At 44.3% G+C, this 19,189-nt stretch overlaps 1 protein-coding gene across 12 annotated transcripts in view; it reads right to left on the bottom strand.

Annotated features, from left to right (window-relative positions):
• Positions 1 to 19,189, bottom strand: part of GREB1L (GREB1 like retinoic acid receptor coactivator) — a 270,059-nt gene that overhangs the window by 123,362 nt on the left and 127,508 nt on the right. For 8 of the 12 annotated variants that reach the window (XM_053243286.1, XM_053243284.1, XM_053243289.1 and 5 more), the window contains 2 exons: positions 17,847 to 18,018; positions 17,517 to 17,714 (listed from right to left, as the gene is read on the bottom strand). The exons of 1 other annotated variant lie outside the window; for it this stretch is intronic. In XM_053243286.1, the coding sequence (XP_053099261.1) occupies positions 17,517 to 17,714; positions 17,847 to 18,015 (367 nt within the window). In that variant the 5' untranslated portion in view covers positions 18,016 to 18,018. Of the gene's footprint in view, positions 1 to 17,516; positions 17,715 to 17,846; positions 18,019 to 19,189 lie in introns of those variants that run through there. 3 more of the 12 variants (XM_053243292.1, XM_053243294.1, XM_053243296.1) reach the window with 3 other exon arrangements.

The raw sequence follows: 19,189 nt of genomic DNA, 5'->3' as shown, positions 1-19,189 counted from the left end.
CCCTGATACATACACCCTGAAGGACTACTTCCATGGCATCCCAAACTATAAGACTATATCAGCTGTCTGTGTTAACTCAAAGAAATGCTCAGTTTATTTCCTGAGTTTCTCCTGAGATGGAGTTACACTGGCTGCCAGTAGGTTTCCGGGCAAAATACAAAGTGCTAGTTATTACTTATAAAGCCCTAAACGGCTTAGGCCCCGGGTATCTAAGAGAGCGTCTTCTTCGCTATGAGCCCCACCGGCCACTGAGGTCACTTGAGGAGGTCCGTCTCCAGTTGCCACCAACTCGTTTGGTGGCTACACAGAGACGGGCCTTTTCAGCTGCTGCCCCGAGATTGTGGAATACACTCCCTGCTGAGATACGATCCTCCCCATCTCTTGCAATTTTCAGAAAACACCTGAAAACATATCTCTTCAGCCAGGCTTTCTCAGCTTTTTAAAAATTTGTTTTTAAATTGTTTGATTGTTTAATTGTAGTTTTATGATGTTTTTAATTGTTAATCATTGTTATGTTTTATAATTTTTATTTTAATTATTAACTGATTTTAAGGTGTTTTAATGTAAACCGCCCTGAGCCTTTTGGAAGGGCGGTATAAAAGTTTTAATAATAATAATAAATAATAATAATAACTGTGTAGTGAGGGATTAGAGGTATGTAGTGGGTATGTAGTGTGGGATTGATTTAGTGACCATGATAGTGTAGCTGGCTTCTGCTCAGAGGGTTGAACATGTGTTATTACTGGAGCATGATCTGAGGCTATAACTGAGACAATATTTGAATAAGTAGAGCCTGAGAGCTCAAAAAACAAATCATGACATAAGCACATGTAGTACATGTACTCAAAAGTACATGTAATAAGTACACGCCAGGATTTTTAAACCTCCAGGAATCAAGAAGAGTACATTCTTCCAATAGCTTTCAAAAGCCTGAATTTTGAAGAGTTCTTCTGGGATTTCCTTTCCTGCCCCAATGACTATTACAGACAAGATTAAACTAACCCTCAAAGCACTGTCCCTCCCTAATGTTGAACACTACTGCAAAGTTTGCTTGAGAAATAAGGGCTGGCATATTGGACTAAGCAATCATCTGTCCTTTAGATATGCCTTTTTACAGTGATGTAGCACTCATTTGGGTTTCTATAAATATCTTTCCATTCCAAACTAAACTTTTTTGCCAAAATCACTCCTCCTTTTTATGATGGATTTCTTGGAGGACTATCCAAAGGCCTTTTCTTCTCAATAACATCAGATACTCCACATATTTTTAAATGGGTATCTCAGACTCTTGCTACTGAAGGAATATAACTTTAGTGATTCCATGATACTTTCATTATTATTTGTAATAATTACAATCATTATTACAATAACTTTGTATTACCCTAACATAGCAGCAGAGACAGAACAACAACAAACAATGAACATAGAGAAGTACTGTATAACAATAATAGAAACCCAGAAATGGAGTTCCTTGCAAAATGTTAAGAGAAAAGCAGAAGGTATTCTATCCACATAAGATCAGCTCTCTATCTTCTATGAGGCTTTTGTAGAGTGAGGAAAGTGAGGATTTGCCTGTAGGATGTCTCCTTTTTTGGACTTTTCCTTTTATTTTTGGAACCAGTCATTAAGGCCTTCATGCCTGCTTGGATCAGCAGCTTCTTTCTTCTCTTCTGGACCTAATGTTCTTGTGGGGAGTTCAGATTCTTGTGCTTCCTGATATGTTGATACTGCTTTCATAACACCATCATGGTCTACAATCCCCAAAGTTACGGAATCTCAGCTTCCCTCGGCAAAGTGATGTATGGCTGAAATGCTTGCCTGAGCCTTAGGGTTTCTGGACTGATATCTTGGAGGTTTAAAACTGAATCCCCTTTAAAGTTAATATCCTTAATAACTTGCAATTTACTTAGAAATGCTTCCTTAAATGTGAAGCAGGCGAACCACATAATAATGTTCTGTGGGGGGCAGACCTCAGGGCTCTTGGGCTTTTGAAAGAATGCACTTTCAAAACCATTAACAATGAATCAGGCAGAAGAGTAGAGAGCCGACTTACCAGGAAGTCTACTATGTCTTTTCCATCCTCAGATTGAGGATTCAAACAAGCAATCTCCAAATACTCTAAACAGCCGACCAAACCAGCAGGGGAGGGGGCCTTCCCAGTGTATTCTACAGAGTGTTGCATATATGACTATCTGTTTGATGGGTAGAAGTCATGGGTGTATGTTCGGTGCAAGGAGCTCCTGGCTCTCAGGGAACAAGTTCGTTTCCTCAAAGACAAGGTGGCTGACCTGGAGAAGCTCAGAAAGTCAGAGAGATCCATGGATTAGATCTTCCGGGATGTGATAGAGGCATTCCACTCCCAGGCTGATGGCTCCTCTGCTGTCATGGAGAATGGATGTCTCGGGGAAGGAGGATGTTTCAAGGAAGAGGGAGATGCACCCTGAGAAGGGACCCTTTTCATAGATGATGAAACCACATCTTGCACAGGGGATACTCCTCCAAGGGGTGGGGGCCTCCTAGTAATGGGCAATTCGATCATTAGGGGTATAGATGGGTCTGTGACCTGTGTGTAGACCACATGGTGACTTGCCTGCCTGGTGCAAAGGTTGCAGATGTCGCATGGCATCTAGATAGGCTGCTAGGCAGTGCTGGAGAGGAATCAGCTGTTGTGGTGCACGCTGGCACCAACTATGTTGGGAAATGTAGTCGGGAAGTCCTGGAAGCCAATTTAGGCTGCTACGTAGCATATTGAAGTCCAGGAACCCCAGAATAGCATTCTCAGAAATGCTACCTGTTCTACATGGAGGGCAAGTGAGATAGGAGGAGCTGGGGGGTCTCAATGTGTGGATGAGACGGTGGTGCCAGCAGGAGGGGTTTTAGATTTGCACTGGGATACATTTTGGGACAAGATGAACCAAAAGAGGACAGGCTGCACTTGAACCAAGATGGAACCAGACTGCTGGCACTTAAGATCAAAAAGGTCACAGAGCAGCTTTCAAAATGACACCTGGGGGATAGATGGACTGTATCCACTTTAGTAAATGCCATCTCTTAAGGTGTGAGGGTCTAAATGCTTCAGATAAACCAGAAGGGGACAGTAAAGAGCAGACAGAAGGATGTGCTAGCCAGTCAAGAAGATTAAATGGCCATAAGAAAGATAGCACACAAGGTAAGAAATTCAGCATATAGGTACTTATATGCCAATACCAGAAGCCTCCACGCCAAGATGGGTGAGCTGGAGAGCTTGCTTGCTAATGAAAGCATAGATACAGTGAATAATAACAGAAACATGATGGAACAGTAATAACTAGCAAGCCACTGTTATTCCTGAATATAAACTCTATAGAGAGGACTGGGAAGGGAGAACTGGGGGTGGAGTAGCACTGTATGTTAAAGGGGATATAGAATCTAACAAGCTAGAAAACATAGTAAGACCAGAATCCTCCACAGAAACATTATGGGTAACAATACAAGGCCTGAAAGAGAATGTGCGTTTACCCTCCTGATCAAAATGCTGACAGTGACCGAGAGTTGCAGAAGGAAATCAGCGAAGTATCAAAGAGAGACAGAACTGTAATAATGGGGGACTTCAATTACCCACACATAGACTACATAAATTCACATTCAAGTAATTATAAAGAAGCCAAATTTCTAGATACACTCAACGACTGTAATGACAAGTTGTAGAACTGTTGGTCATGGAACAAACCACAGAGAATGCAGCCTTGGACTTAATCCTGAGTGATGAACAGGACCTGGTGCAAGATGTCAGTGTTGTGGAACATTTAGGGAACAGTGACCATAGTGTGATCAAATTCAGCATTTACAAGTGGAGAGAATCACCAAGGAAGTCTAACACTGACACTTTGAACTTCTGAAGAGGAAACTTCTCTAAAAGGAGGAGTTTGGTAAAAAGAAAACTGAAATGAAAAATCAAGAGTGTCGCTTCACCAGAATGCACGGAGTTTATTTAAAACCATAATAGTAGAAGACCAGTTAGAATATATACCAAAAAAGAGGAAAGGTACCACCAAGTCCAGAAGCAGGAAGCCTACCAGGGAGGTGATTGGTCTGTTAGATGATGAGGGAGTGAAAGGGATTATTAAGGATCATACAGAGATTGCAGAGAAGTTAAATGGTTTCTTTGCATCTGTCTTACTGGCAGAGGATACTGGTATACCTGTGCCTGAACTGAGATTCTCAGGGACAGAAGCTAAAAAACTGAGTCAGAGAGAGGTGACAAGATGATGTTCTAAAATGACTAGAAAAGTTAAAAATTAGCAAATCGCCAGGGCCAGATGGTATCCATCCAAGAGTCCTTTCTGGAGCGCCAAACTGGTTCTGCGGACCGGAGTCCAAGCCAGTTCGAACATGGAGGCGGGGTCCCTTAAGAGGTGGGGAAAGCGCGGCCTACCTGCCAGCCCCCATCCTATCACTTCCCCCACCAGTGCTTTCTCCAAAAGCAGATGGGTCATGGTGATGCAGAATAGGGCACAGAGAGGGATGCTGCTGTCCCGCGCACCTGCTTTTGGAGAGAGCGCTGGCAGGGGAAGAATGACAGGGCATGGGCTGGCAGGTGTCAGTAATCTGGCCACCCAGAAGGGAAGTCCAGGAAGATAGTTCACAATACAAACTGGGCTGCAGAAACAAAACACGGCTCAGAATAGTTCTTTATATCAGGCTTGGGCTGAAAGCTGTCAGCACGAGGGTTGACAAATGTCTTCCAGCAGCTAACAGAAAGCTGCTGACGTGCTTTATAGTCTAAGCTGATAACTCTCAGCTGGCAGGGATTCAAGGCTTATCAGCCCTCTGCAAGAGGTGTTTACTCCTCCTGATAGTTTCCAGCTGTGCTCTTCACCTTGTGACACACCGTTGCTGTGGAGTCAGTGGGGGTTGCCTGCACAGCTCATCTTCTAGTCTGTGCGTCACTGTCTCTGCTTCCTCAGACTGCTGTGCCTGCTCTTGACTGCTGTGCCTGCTCTGAAACATCAGCCAGACCTTCCTCAGCCATCTCTTGGGAACTGACAGCTGGGCTCTGCCCCTCAGGCACCCCTGCATCCGCTGAAAGGCTGTCAGCTTCCCCTTCCTCCTTGCTATCTGAGATCGAGGGCGTGACACTAGGTAGGCAGTGTCCTCCCTACCTCTTAAGAGAGCCCCCTGCCCTCCCAGAAGTGCACAGAACTGGTTCAGTGCACATCCCTAGTGTGGATAAAGGAGATCTAGTTGACATAAAATACTTGGATTTTCAAGAAGCTTTCAACAAAGTTCCTCATCAAAGACTTTTGAGAAAATATAACAGTCATGGGATAAAGGGACACGTTCATTGTGGATTATTGGTTGAAGGAATAAATGGACAGTTCTCTAAATGGAGGAAAGTAAGAAGTAGGATCCCCAGGGGTCTATACTGAGAACAGAGCTTTTTAATTAATTCATAAATGATCTAGAAGTTGGGGTAAGCAGCGAGGTGGCCAAATTTGCAGATCACACCAAATTATTCCAAAAGAAATTGAGAGGAGCTCAAAGAGGATCTCTCCAAACTGGGGGAGTGGGCAACAAAATGGCAGGTGTGGTTCAATATTAGCAAATGTAAAGCGATACATATTGGGGCAAAAAAAACATCTTCATATATATGCTGATGAGATCTGAGCTGTAGATGACTGACCAGGAGAGAGATCTTGGGGTTGTGGTGGACAGCTCATTAAAGTGTCAACACAAAGTGCGTCAGCTATGAAAAAGGCCAATTCCACGCTTGGAATCATTAGGAAGGGGTTTGAAAATAAAACTGCTAATATCATAATGCTGTTATACAAATCTATGGTGTGGCCACATTTGGAGTAACCCCCTATAGCTAAAAAAGGACATTATAGAACTGGAAAAGTGAAAAAAACGACAACCAAGATGATCGGGGTCTAGAGCACCTTCCTTACAAGGCAAGGCTACAACACCTGGGGCTTTTTAGTTTAGAAAGACTGAGGGGGTGACATGACAGAGACCTATAAAATTATGCATAGTGTGGAGAGAAATAACATTTTCTCCCTCTCACATAACATTAGAACCAGGGGGTCATCCCATGAAACTGATTACCAAAAACTTTTTGGATGGACAAAATGAAGTGCTTTTTCACACAATGCATAATTAACCTATGGGATGTGGTGACAGCCGCCAGTCTGGATGGCTTTAAGAAGGGCTTAAATAAATTCATGGAGGACAATGGCTACTAATCTGAGTAATATAGGCCACCTCCAGCCTCAGAGACAAAATGCCTCTAAATACCAGTTGCAGGGTAATAACAGTAAGAGAGAGGGCATGCCCTCAACTATTGTCTGTGGGCTTCCTAGAGGCATCTGGTGGGCCACTGTGTGAAACAGGATGCTGGACCTTGGGCCTGATCCAGCAGGGCAGTTCTTATGTTCATAGGCCCATACATTCAGGTATCAACAGTAAATTCCAGGTCTTCACATTTAAAGTTGCTTTCTCTCTCTCTCTTGGTATTGGAGAGTGCTTTTATTTTCTCTGGCTGCTTCATCCCTAGATCCATGGCATTATCCTGCAATTTCTTGAAATTCAGAGATAAGCCTGTGATTTTTTTGTTTAAAAAAAGCTTAATTGAGTTTGAGCTTAATTGAGCTTAATTGAGTTTGCCCAGTCTTTCGTTTAATTCATGCCTGAATTGCTGCATGCTTTCTGCTAGGCCTAGGAAGTTCTGAATTTATTACTATAAGGAACTTCTGTATCATTGGGATTTTCTCCTCTGTTGCTAGGCCCGAAAACAGAACCACTCCATAGTCACCAAATACAATTTTAAAGCTCTCTCTCACTGAAGTAACATTATCTGGGACATTAGCTATTCTTTGCAGGTTTCAGAACATTGTTAAAAGAATTTTTCTGGTGACAGGGTGAGGAGCACTTGGTTAACTATACCATCTTGTGTGGACAAAATCACCACACAAATCAATTTTGGCAGATTTTATCATATTGAGAATATTTGTGGGGGGTGGAGTTTCCTGGAACCAAGCATTACAATAGTCATAACCAGTGGCGGTCATTTTTCGGTGGCACATAACAGAGCATGTCCATGGCCAGAGGCACTCAGAGATGACTGATAAGGAAAGCAAATACCGTGAGTGATAAGGAAACAAACAGCCTGGAGGTCTTAATTACTGTCAGCACAATCCCACAGTGGGGGGTGGGGAGAGGAGGGAGGAGTATTAACTCTTGAAGTTCAAAACTGTATTACCAAACAGGACGGTGTGCATTTTAAAACATAATGATATTTGAACAATGTTCACCTAACCTAGTCTATAAGAAGCTTCTGTCAACACAAAAAATGGAGGGTTGAAGACTACCTGATCAAAGACATTCATGTTGGATATTGCATTACCTCTATCCCATACTGTTAAACTGGGAGCGGGGAAATCCTTATTTCCCAGTTTATTTAGGTTACCTTATTCAGTTGGGAAATCTAAGAAATGCATTTTTTTATTTGTGCTAGCTCTAGGGATACCAGATTGTGACCTATATAGTTAAAATGAATTCCATGTCAATTGGACATGTACTCCAATTTGCTATTTTGGTATACTCTGGTTCACTTTTATTTCCTTCTGCCATTTTTTAAAATGTAGTATATTTCTGATAGAACTATCACCAGGAATAACAAACCGATTTAGGAAGTGATATTTAGGAATAACAAACAGATTTAATACTACTGAACCGAAAAATTATTATTTGATGAAATCGCAGAAAAGCAGCTGTTCCCGCCCCCCCCCCCATAGTAAACTTATCCCTATCTTTCTGCTTTTCCCAAGTGGCATGAAATACCTTATTCAAATAGGATTGAGTGGAAAGAGGAAATACAAGAAAATGGAAAGACAGATTTGTTTAGGGTACTATAGGGCAAACATAGACTGAAGGTGGAAGGGATGGGATTTTAAAGTTTGCAATACATTAGATACATTACAGAAATTGTTACAATACATTGCAAAATCTTTATAACGGTTCTCTATTTTTTTCTTTACTGGGAACATTTTAGGTGAGAGCAAGGTATGGTTCTGGAGGACAAACAAGAAAACAGAAACGTTCAACTAATATGCATCGGTCCAGTTATAGCAGGGGAAATCCCTCAAGCCCCACCCCCAGAGTTATTTATATAGCTTTAATTTGTAATGTTTTACAATATAAATATTTTCCTTGCTATCTATAATTGAGCCTTAAACCTGACTTTTGGACTCTTAACTTAAAGAACAAATTACAGCATTTAAAGGTAGAGCTTTTAATTTAGATTCTTAAGACAAACACTGAACAATTCTATAGCTGGGCAGCCAAATCATTGTAGCTTCTAGGAGCCTTTTGTTGCTTCCCCACCCCACACAACATGAAGAATACAATGCTATATTCTTTAAGAACTTTAGAGTGAGTTTGTACTTCCACTATTGTTTCAACAAAGTGTATATAGCATTTTGGATCAAGGATTTCTGTGTTAGCTCAAAGCATGAGATAATTAGGCGATGCAAATCTACTTCTGTGAAGTAAAAATCTTGCATTTTCTTCCAAAGAAATGCAGATGGTGTCCCCAGGAGCCATTCATTAGGTTTTATTTCTAGTTCTTTTGGTCCTGCAAATCTTTATTTGGGGTTTAAATGCCTGCTGCTTTTCAAAATTGAATCAACATATCCTATAGTTTAACAAGGATACTCTAGTCTCTCACATTATTGTAATGAGTTCTGTAGAATTTTGTTTTGTTTTTTACATAGCAGATAACTCAGAGACTTAAATCTAGGCATAAATTATGAATTATTTAACAACTCTCTAGTGATTAACTATCTATATAGATATAACTGGCAAATCAAGCTGCTCCCCTAATTTCAGGCACATTGGTCATTTGGAATAGAAATCTTGCTGGTTCTGATCCAGAGAAACTTAACCATGTTTAAAACTCATTGAAATCAATGGGAAAGGTGGGTTATGACTAATTTAAGACAACTTAAGTCAAGATTTCAATTGGACTCCAGAGGGCTAACTTTGGATCAGGAACAATGTAACCGACAGTAGATGAGTACAGTATGTACTGTTAAAGTTACACTCCCCCCCCGCCATTACTGCTAGCTGCTTGGGGACTAATAAAATAAAATATCTGACAGATAAAATATTATAAAATAAGCTCCTGTTAGATTCCATTAGCAAAACTCTTATGTGGCCACAGGTTAATTTTGAACCAGAGGTTGGAGTTTACACCTACTTGGTGACTTTAAAAAAAAATAAAAGCAGTAAGAAATTAACACAGAGCCAATACAATATTATTTTGCTCCCAAGAAACATCAAGATTTTCTATCCAGATGAATAAATTGCCACTCTACAATGCTTTAAAACAACACAGAGCTAACCAGCTAAAAAAGAGAGAGAGAGAATTTGGCCAACACAGCTGTGAAACTACAAACAAAAGCACTGAAGCTGTGTAAAGCAAAGATTTTCCTTCCTCCCCCCCAACCCCCACCCAACAGTAACAATTAGCATCTCTTCTATGGGGTACAGACCTGTTATTGTGCTGCTTTAAGATAACGCATTTGAATAATAAATTACCAACAGAGATTTACATAAGAATTGCAGTTCAGAGTCACTTCCAGCTGTAACTTCACAGCAACTGATCAGGTATTAACTACCTTCCTACCTAATTGCCTCTCTTCAAAGTACAGAAAAACGGTCAGTTTACAACCAAAAGGACATTACTGCTATTGTTGCAGTTTGGCACATATCCTGAGATGCTCTGTTAAAGACACTAATCATAGAACTGTCAACTACAAGGGTCATGGGGCAACTGAATGATGGTTTGTAGGTGGAAAAATAAGAAGCAACTACTCACACCCAACTTCACAATCAACTTGTATTTCAACATCCCAGAACGCCCCAAAAAACTGGGATACACGGGGATATAAAAAACTGCTTATTGTTGTTATTTTCATACATAACGTTACAGTAATACAAAGAACACTCAATCTATCCCTTTATACTCTTCCTTTCAAATAACATTCTGATTTTAAAACCATTTGGATTTAAATAGATTGCTCCTGTGGACAAAGAATCAAAGCAACCTTTACTTCTAACTTCTAAATCCATGAGTTTTGGTACTCATGTTTCTAGTCAGGGGTGTAGCAAGGTTGAAGTGGGCCCTAGGACAGATTGAAGATGGGACTCTGCCCTCCTTCTTCTTTAGAGAGGTGCGAGGGAGAACAAGGAGCAAGCTGTCACTGAATCAGTGGGGCCCCCTTCCTCAAGGGCTAAGGAGCATCCCCCCCACAATGTTCAATTGTAACAACATTCCTGTTTCTAGTGCTGAATAATCAGAAAGACCTTTTATCAACTGAGCAACGGCAGTGATACACCTAACATGGACACAAAGAGAAGAACAAGAGGAAGGAAATATTGAACACCAAGAAGGAGGCCCAGTGTAATACTTCAACAAAATTGTTGCTTTTGAATAATATTTTATTTGTGGCTCACACGTTGTATAGGCTTATACCACATTCCAATCAGCCTGAGCTTCGGCAGGTGTTAAGAAAGTGCACCAGCACTGATGTGCAAGAGTGCAAGTGTGCAAAAACTTAAAAGCTGCATACTAACAGAAGAAGGAAACAGAGGACAGCTTGGGTGGGGCACTGACTGTTTGTTGCCTCTGCTCCACTTCTCTTCCAGGTGTGTAACATCTCCTGGGCTGTTGCTGAGCTGGGGCTTCTGCCAATATAAAAGGCAGGCTGGCCCAAGGGCTCTCGTCCTTGTGGCTCTCAGCCATGGGGCGAGCTGCCTGGGGCCTGAAGACCTTTTCCGTCTGCCTTGAAGATCTGTCTTCCTTCAATTAAGACATCAGCAGAGATCGTATAAGCCTGGTCCTGGTTTTTAAATTAGCCAAGAAGCTGTGGTGGGTTAGTCTAGGGAGATGTGCCTGGGAGAGCAAAAAAGTGGGTCTGGAGTGGGGGCGGCAATATAACAGGTAGCGGGCAGAGGGAGGTATGGCGGTGGGAGTTGGGAGGGGCGTTACTGGGGAAATCGGTCCAGGCAATTGAGGCCTGTTCCTTTTTCCGGCCCCTCTCCCAACCCTCTGACCCTAGGGAGCTCTGAGAACGCTCCTTCGAGGATTAGGGTGCTGCTGCTGAATGCCAGGTCAGTTAACACAAAAACATCTCTCATCCACGATCTGATTGTGGATGAGCGTGCTGACCTGGTATGCGTGACGGAGACCTGGTTGGATGCGCTGGGCGGGGTTGGTCTCTCTCAGCTTTGTCCTCCAGGTTTCCAGATCGTGCAGCAGCCCCGCCTCGAGGGCCGGGGAGGAGGCGTTGCGGTCATCTTTCGAGAGACCCTCCCCGTTTCCAGGTGCCCAGTCAGGCAATCTCAGAATTTCGAGTGTTTGTCCTTGAGGGTGGGCCTCCGAGATAGGCTGGGGATTCTGTTGGTGTACCGACTACCCCGCTGCACTTCAGTCTCCCTACCTGAGCTGGCAGGGGTGGTCTCGGAGGTGGCCTTGGGTTCCCCCAGGCTTATTGTTTTGGGGGATTTCAATGTCCACACCGAGGCTCCCCTAGTGGGTGCGGCTCAGGATTTCATGGCCTCCATGGCAACCATGGGCCTGTCTCAATTGGTATCGGGCCCTACCCACGTGGCGGGACACACTCTGGATCTGGAGGTGGGGGAATTTGAGATCACTCCCTTGTCATGGACAGATCATCACCTGGTGGGGTTTAGTTTGACTGCTCCGTCTGCCCTCTGCAGGGGTGGTGGGCCGATTAAGATGGTCCGCCCCCGGAGGCTTATGGATCCGCTTGGATTTCAGACGGCCCTCGGGGAGTTCCCAGTGTCCAGAGCTGGTGACCCTGTCGAGGCCTTGGTTGATCTCTGGAATGGAGAGATGGCCCGGGCTGTTGACACGGTTGCCCCCAAACGCCCTCTCCGGCTTGGTGGAGCCCGTTCTGCTCCTTGGTTTTCCTCGGAGCTTAGGGCGATGAAGCAACTCGGACGACAGCTGGAGCGACGCTGGAGGAAGAGTAGTCACGAATCCGATTGAACACGGGCTAGAACCCATTTTAGGGACTACGCCGTGGCGGTGGGGGCGGCGAAGAAACGTTTTTTCTCCACCTCCATTGCGTCTGCTCAGTGCAGGCAAACAGAGCTGTTTCGTGTGGTGAAAACATTGCTCCATACATCCCCCCGGACAATGGGGGAGGAGTCATCTACGGCTCTTTGTGATCGGTTTGCCTGTCGCTTTGCAGATAAAGTCGCTTGCATCCGTGCTGACCTGGACTCCAGAGTTTTGGCAGTTCCAGCAGACGTGCCTCTGGTACCATCTGGTCCCGTTGTTTTGGATTCTTTTCGGTTGGTGCGGCCTGAGGATGTGGACAAGATCCTGGGCAGTGTGCGGGCGACTTCGTGCACTCTTGACCCTTGCCCTTCATGGCTAATAAAAGCTGCCCGGGAGGGGACAGGTAGATGGCTGGAGGTGATCGTTAATGCTTCGTTAAGGGAGGGCAGGATGCCATCGTGCCTTAAGGAGGCGGTGGTAAGACCTCTATTTAAAAAGCCCTCCCTTGATCCCTCCAACCTGGACAATTATAGACCTGTGTCTAACCTTCCCTTCTTGGGCAAGGTGATGGAGCATGTGGTGGTGTCCCAGCTGCAGAGGGTCTTGGATGATACGGATTATCTGGACCCTTTTCATTCTGGCTTCCGCCCCGGGTATGGGACTGAGACTGCCTTGGTCGCTCTAGTGGATGACCTACGCCGGGAACTAGACAGGGGGAGTGCGTCCCTGTTGGTTCTGCTGGACCTCTCAGCGGCGTTCGATACCATCGACCATGGTATCCTTCTGGGCCGCCTCTCGGGTATGGGAATCAGAGGCACTGTGTTGCAGTGGTTCCGGTCCTTTCTTGAGGGGAGGGTCCAGAAGGTGGTGCTGGGGGACTACTGCTCAGCCCCGTGGTCGTTGGCCTGTGGGGTCCTGCAGGGTTCGGTCTTGTCCCCCATGCTGTTTAACATCTACATGAAGCCGCTGGGAGAGGTCATCCGGGAATTTGGACTGAGTTGTCAGCAATATGCGGATGACACTCAGCTCTATCTCTCCTTGTCATCTGATCCTAGGGAGGCGGTGGATGTCCTGAATCGGGGGCTGGAGGCCGTGATGGGTTGGATGTGGGCTAACAAACTGAAATTGAATCCGGATAAGACGGAGGTACTGTTGGTCAGTAGGAGAGCCAATCAGGATGAGGAGATTTTACTGGTTCTGGATGGGGTTGCACTCCCCTTGAAGGAGCAAGTACGCAGCTTGGGGGTACTACTGGACCCGGCTCTGCTTTTGGAGGCTCAGGTGGAGGCGGTGGCCAGGGGTGCCTTTGGTACGCCAGTTGCATCCCTTTCTCGAGAAGGCAGATCTGGCCATGGTTACCCACGCCTTAGTCACATCGCGGCTGGATTACTGTAATGCGCTCTACGTGGGGCTGCCCTTGAAGAATATCCGGAAACTACAGCTAGTGCAAAATGCGGCAGCGAGGGTTTTATCCGGAGCTGCCCGTTGGGAACATATCACCCCCATTTTGAAAGAGCTGCACTGGCTGCCAGTTCGTTTCCGGGTCCAATTCAAGGTGCTGGTTTTGACCTTTAAAGCCCTAAATGGTTTGGGCCCGGGGTATTTGAGGGACCGCCTGCTCCCAAGGGTTGCTGCCCGCTTAACTAGGACATCTGAGGGGGCCCTGCTCCGGGTGCCGACAATGAGGGAGGCCCGGCTGTCGTGCACTCGGGACAGGGCCTTCTCTGTTGCTGCCCCTAGACTCTGGAATGCTCTCCCGGTGGCCATTCGTTCCTCGGACTCCATTACAGTTTTTAGAAAGCTTTTAAAGACTTGGCTTTTTACCCAGGCTTTTACATAATCGTCTTTTACTGCTGTTCTTGTGTGTTTTTATCTGTTGTCTTGTTTTTATGCTTTTTTTTAGCTTGATGTTTTTACTGCTTTTTGCTGTATGTTTTTAATTTTTGTAAACCGCCTTGGGGTTTTCTTTTAACGAAAGGCGGTATAAAAATGTAAAAATAAAATAAATAAATAAATAAATAAACAAACACTTCAGGAGTACAATTAGATTATTTCCAGTGTAAGTTGTACTCCAGAAGTGTGGGTGCACAACTTTTAAGTATCTGTGCTCTTGTGCAAGACTGCTGGTGCTTCCTTAGATGCCAGTAGCAGCATGGGCTGATCAGAAACACCAGCATAAGCCTGCGCAATATGAGGGCCATTGTCTGTCTGCATTTTAACCAGGTTAGCACTATAATGGATATGTTACACATATTTCATTATGCTTGGAACACCTGAACAGCTTCATTCAGAATCTCCCACATTTTGAAGCATGAAAGCTTAGAATCATAGGGTTTTAGAGTTGGAAGAGGTATTGGAGGTCTTCTACTTCAACCACAGCTCTTGATTTTTGGCCTTTAACTTTTGCTTCCTCATTTGTTCTCTGTTTTTAATAACCAGTGGCTGACATCTAGAGCCATGAACCGCATGTGCGGGTGGCGGGGGGGGGGGGGCGGGAATGCTGTGCAACACAAAGCTATTCTGCTAACTATTTCTGCGAAGTGTTGCGCATCCATGGCACACCTCTTTTTTAGTGAGGTCTTTGTGCAACAGCACCATAGGGCACGCAGCAAATCCCCATTTGTTAGTGCAACTAAGCCATCCTCTTGCACTAGCACAACTTTACTTGTTCCACATGCAGTTTGTTGCTCTGGAAGTCAGTCAGTAAAACAGTCTCGAAGACAAAGCAAAATAAAGATTGTGAATCACACTGAATCCTAAAAATATCAGCGATTACAATTGCTTCTAATGATAAAATTTGCTGATTCTCAGCCTATCAGTTCAGCGGTGAAAAGAGACCATCCAAAATGAGTGTAGGAGTTTCTGCATAGTCAGGGGAATCTGCAGGTATGCAGAAATATATTGGTTTATCTATTAAGAGAGGAAAAGTGTGTGTGTTTTATTTATTTATTTATTTATAAGAATCAAGGAGGATTTCTGAAGACCTATAGAATGTTGGGAGTGTCTACTGAAGTGGGGCAGAGGGGTTGAAGAGGACAATAGATGAGAACAAAGTCACCAGGACGGACATGAAGAAGTTAAAAAGGGAGGAGGGCTAGTCCTGTGGTAGCAAGCATGAATTGTCTCCTTTGTTAAGCAGGGTCCACCCTAGTTTGCATTTGAATGGGAGATGTGTGATTACTGTAAGATATTCCCCTTCAGGGGATGGGGCTACTCTGCAGCATCTTAATGCTTGCATGTAGAAGGTTCTTAGTTCCCTCCCTGGCATCTCCAAGACAGGGCAGGGAGAGACTGCAACCTTGGTGAAGCCGCTGCCAGTCTGTGTAGACAATACGGAGCTAGATGGACCAATGGTCTGATTCGGTATAAGGCAGCTTCCTATGTAAATATGTCTCCACCCTTTCTTATTTTTCAGAAACCTCCTTTTCTTTGCTATTCAGAAATTGGGGTGGGCAGCCCCAATCCTGGGCAAACAAGTTCGGAACTGAACCGGTTCAAAGTTGAACTGGTTTGGTTCCAAGGCTCACAGTTGAGCCAACTGCCCCCCACTGGTTCAGCTCAACCCCGGACCGAACCCCCCCCCCAGCCCATTCAGGGGGTTTGTGAACAGAAATATATATATTTAAAAATTAAACTTACCCACTTCAGGTGGGTTCTCTGAGGTGGGGGGTCCACAGAGATTCTCCTTCCCCTCGCCAGCCTTCCCCATTCAGCCGTTCTTCAGCCCATTTGGGCCTTCCACATTTTAGAGGCAACCGCGCCTGCGCAACGGGCCTCTGCATGGCCTGGGCATGACTGAACTGAACCGGGGCGCTGAGGGTAGGGATGTGTAGACTGGTCTGCATGGAGGTTTGGTCCGGAGGTTCAGGGGTTCGGGATTGAGCCGAACCCCCCCCCCCCGGTTCTGTCTGGACCGGAACCGAACCTGCAGACAGTTCACGGATTTTATATATATATATATATATATATATATATATATATATATATATATATATGAATGAATATACAAAGTACCTTTAGCCCCTTTGGAGGGCTTCCTATATGCTGTGGCAGTGAGTGGGTGTCCACGAAGGTTCCCCTACCCCCTGCCAGCCTCTGAAATAACCACCACGGCCCTGATAATCTGATAATTTTTGGACCGTTCGGGCCTCTGTAGTAAGCGGCCGTGGCCATTTTGGCCACCACTGCACATGCATAATTGGCCTCTGTGAGGCCTGGCATGACCCACGGCCTCACAGGGGTCATTTATGCATGCACGGCGGCCATTTTGGAAAAAACAAAATGGCGGATGCCCATGAGCAAATGTCCTCTGTGAGGCCGTGGGCCATGCCAGGCCTCACAGAAGCCATTTACGCATGCGTGGTGGTGGTCAAAATGGCCACCACAACTTACTACAGAGGCCAAAAATTATTAGATTCCTGGGCTGTGGCGGTTATTCCAGAGGCCTGCAGGGGGTAAAGGAACCCATGGGGACCCCCCCCCCCGAAGCCCTGCGAAGGGGCTAAAGGTAGCTTTAAATATTCATTTAATAGTTTTTTAAAAAAATTCTGTGAACTGTCTGGACCCAGACCGGACCGGGGTGGGGTTTACGATGGGGGCTGGACCGGACTTGGCCAGCCGGTTCCGTGAACACCCCTAGTTGAGGGGGTGCCGGACTGAACTGGCCCAGTCTGGTTCGGGTCAGGTTTGGACTCGAACTGAGCCAGACCAGCCGGTTCCATGCACACCCCTAAACCTGAGCACTTCAGAAGTTTATAGTACAGAGGGAGAATATTTCAAGCAATCAAGAACACGTCATTTTTCCTTTTCCTTTTCCTTCTCCTAAAACTTCCCTCCCACTACAAGTCCTGAAAACCCCTGTGCCAGGTTGGCTAGAATCTCACTGGTTCCAAATCTTAAATTACAAAAAGATTTTTACTTGCAGTCTTGAATTCAGTTTACTGCATATAAATCTTACTAAACCTGCTGGTGACCCAGGACCGGGCTTTTTCTGTAGCTGCCCTGAGGCTTTGAAATATGCTTCCCACTGAAATAAGAGCATGTCCTTCACTGTTTTCATCAAGACCCTCAAGATTCACCTGTTTTCGCAGGCTTTTAATTAGAATTAATTTTAATAATTTGTTTTAAAGATCTGTTTTATGCAATTGTTTTTATTGTGGATTTTAATCTGTGATCTTTTTATATTGTTTTAAACTTTGTACACTACCTAGAGACGTAAATTTCAGGCAGTATAAAAATATGCTGAATGAATGAATAAATAAATATTCTAATTTATCCAAAGTTATGGCCATATAACCAAGTACAAAATCACAGTCTTACACATTCAGAAATGTTATCAAAGGTTTTGATAACAAAACTTTTGATAACAAAAGTTTCATTCTAATTTCTCCTTTTTAAAAAACGTATTCTAATTAATGTTAAGTTTTAGATAAGGAAGGCTTAAACCAACCATCAGTAGTGCAAGACCCTTCTGGGGCAGGTTTTTGTGCGTACGGGATTGGTGGACTATTGGAATCAGACATATCTTCATCTTCCTCATCTTCCTCCACTTCATTAGCAGTCTGGCTAGTAGAAAAATCTAAGCTTCCATTCTGGGTGTAACGATGCATCAGTTCTTTGTCCAGGTCTTCCACTTTTGGTTTCACATCTACAGTGCATTATAGAAAGAAAATGTACCTGCATGAGGATGCTAGTGGAAAGAGATACTTATTGAAAGCTTTTTAAAAAACGATGACATCATTTTAAGTAACATAAGAAAGGCTACTGAAATATGCCATACTTGCTTGGTTACCTTCCGGGGAAATAATAGGCTGGTCAGGATCAAGATAGAGCTGGGAGAAAATGGGCCGTGGAACAGCACTGTTGCATCTTAGAGAGGCCTCTATAGAGTTGTGAAGGGCTTCTTCAAAGCGGGCAGATTTCAGTTGCCCTGCATACGAATTCCCCATGGTCTGGAAAACAAGTGAAAAAGGCTGATGAAATTCAGAGTTTTAGCTATGCCGACAGAAATGCCCCCATTACCAACAGGAAGATTATGAATGGATATTTGCACAGGGCACACTCACAGGATGAACTATTAGCAATGGCAAAGAAAGCCATTAATATAACATCTTGGAAAAACACTGTTCTTGTTTGTTTGCTTTAATTTTTTTAAAGTCTGCTTTTAACTAATGGAGGTCTTCGCTGTCATTGAGATATACTCAAATATATCTTATTGTACCTCAGTGTTCCTTTAAAACAAGGCCTTTTTAGCTAGAGGTGGAGGAGCATTCAGCAAAGTCCAAAGGCCACCTTGTATACATAGTCTGGACACATAGTCTGGGAGTACTTCTGGACAGAAACCTCTCCCTGATTTCTCAGGTTGAGGCAGTGGCCAGGAGTGCTTTCTATCAGCTTCGGCTGATTCGCCAGCTACGTCCATTTCTGGAGATAAACAACCTTAAAACAGTGGTGCATATGCTGGTAACATCCAGGCTTGACTACTGCAATGCGCTCTATGTTAGGTTGACTTTGTACATAGTTCAGAAACTGCAGTTAGTACAGAATGCAACAGCCAGGTTGGTCTCCAAGGTTGCCCAAAGAGACAATATTACACACATTTTAAAAGAAATACACTGGCTGCAATAAGTTTTTGGGTGAAATACAAAGAGCTGGTCATTACCTATAGAGCCCTAAGTTTGGGTCAGAGGTATTTAAGAGAATGCCTTCTTCTTCATCAACAGTGCCACCTATTAAGATCATCTGGGGAAATGCGGTTGTGGTTGCCACTGGCTCAGTTGGTAGTGACTCAAAACTGGGCCTTTTCCAGAGTTGACCCAGGACTCTGGAATGTGCTCCCTATTGAAATTAGTGTTTCCGCTTCTCTGGGTGTTTTTATAAAAGGACCTGAAAACATACCTGTTTAGTCAGGCTTTTAGTTTATAGTTTTAAACTTTGCCCTGCTAACTGGGCAAAGAGGCACAGACACCTTTTAAACTTGGTGATTCTCTTTATATCGCAGGGGGAGAGTAACTGGCCCTATCCATCCTCAGCACAGTGCCGCCAGTGACTGTTGCTGATGTCTATCTTATGTTTCTTTTTAGATTTGTGAGCCCTTTGGGGACAGGGATTCATCTTGTTTAT

Source organism: Hemicordylus capensis, chromosome 4 (assembly GCF_027244095.1).
Source record: "Hemicordylus capensis ecotype Gifberg chromosome 4, rHemCap1.1.pri, whole genome shotgun sequence".
NCBI lineage: Eukaryota > Metazoa > Chordata > Lepidosauria > Squamata > Cordylidae > Hemicordylus > Hemicordylus capensis.
This window is presented reverse-complemented; position numbering and strand designations above follow the sequence as displayed.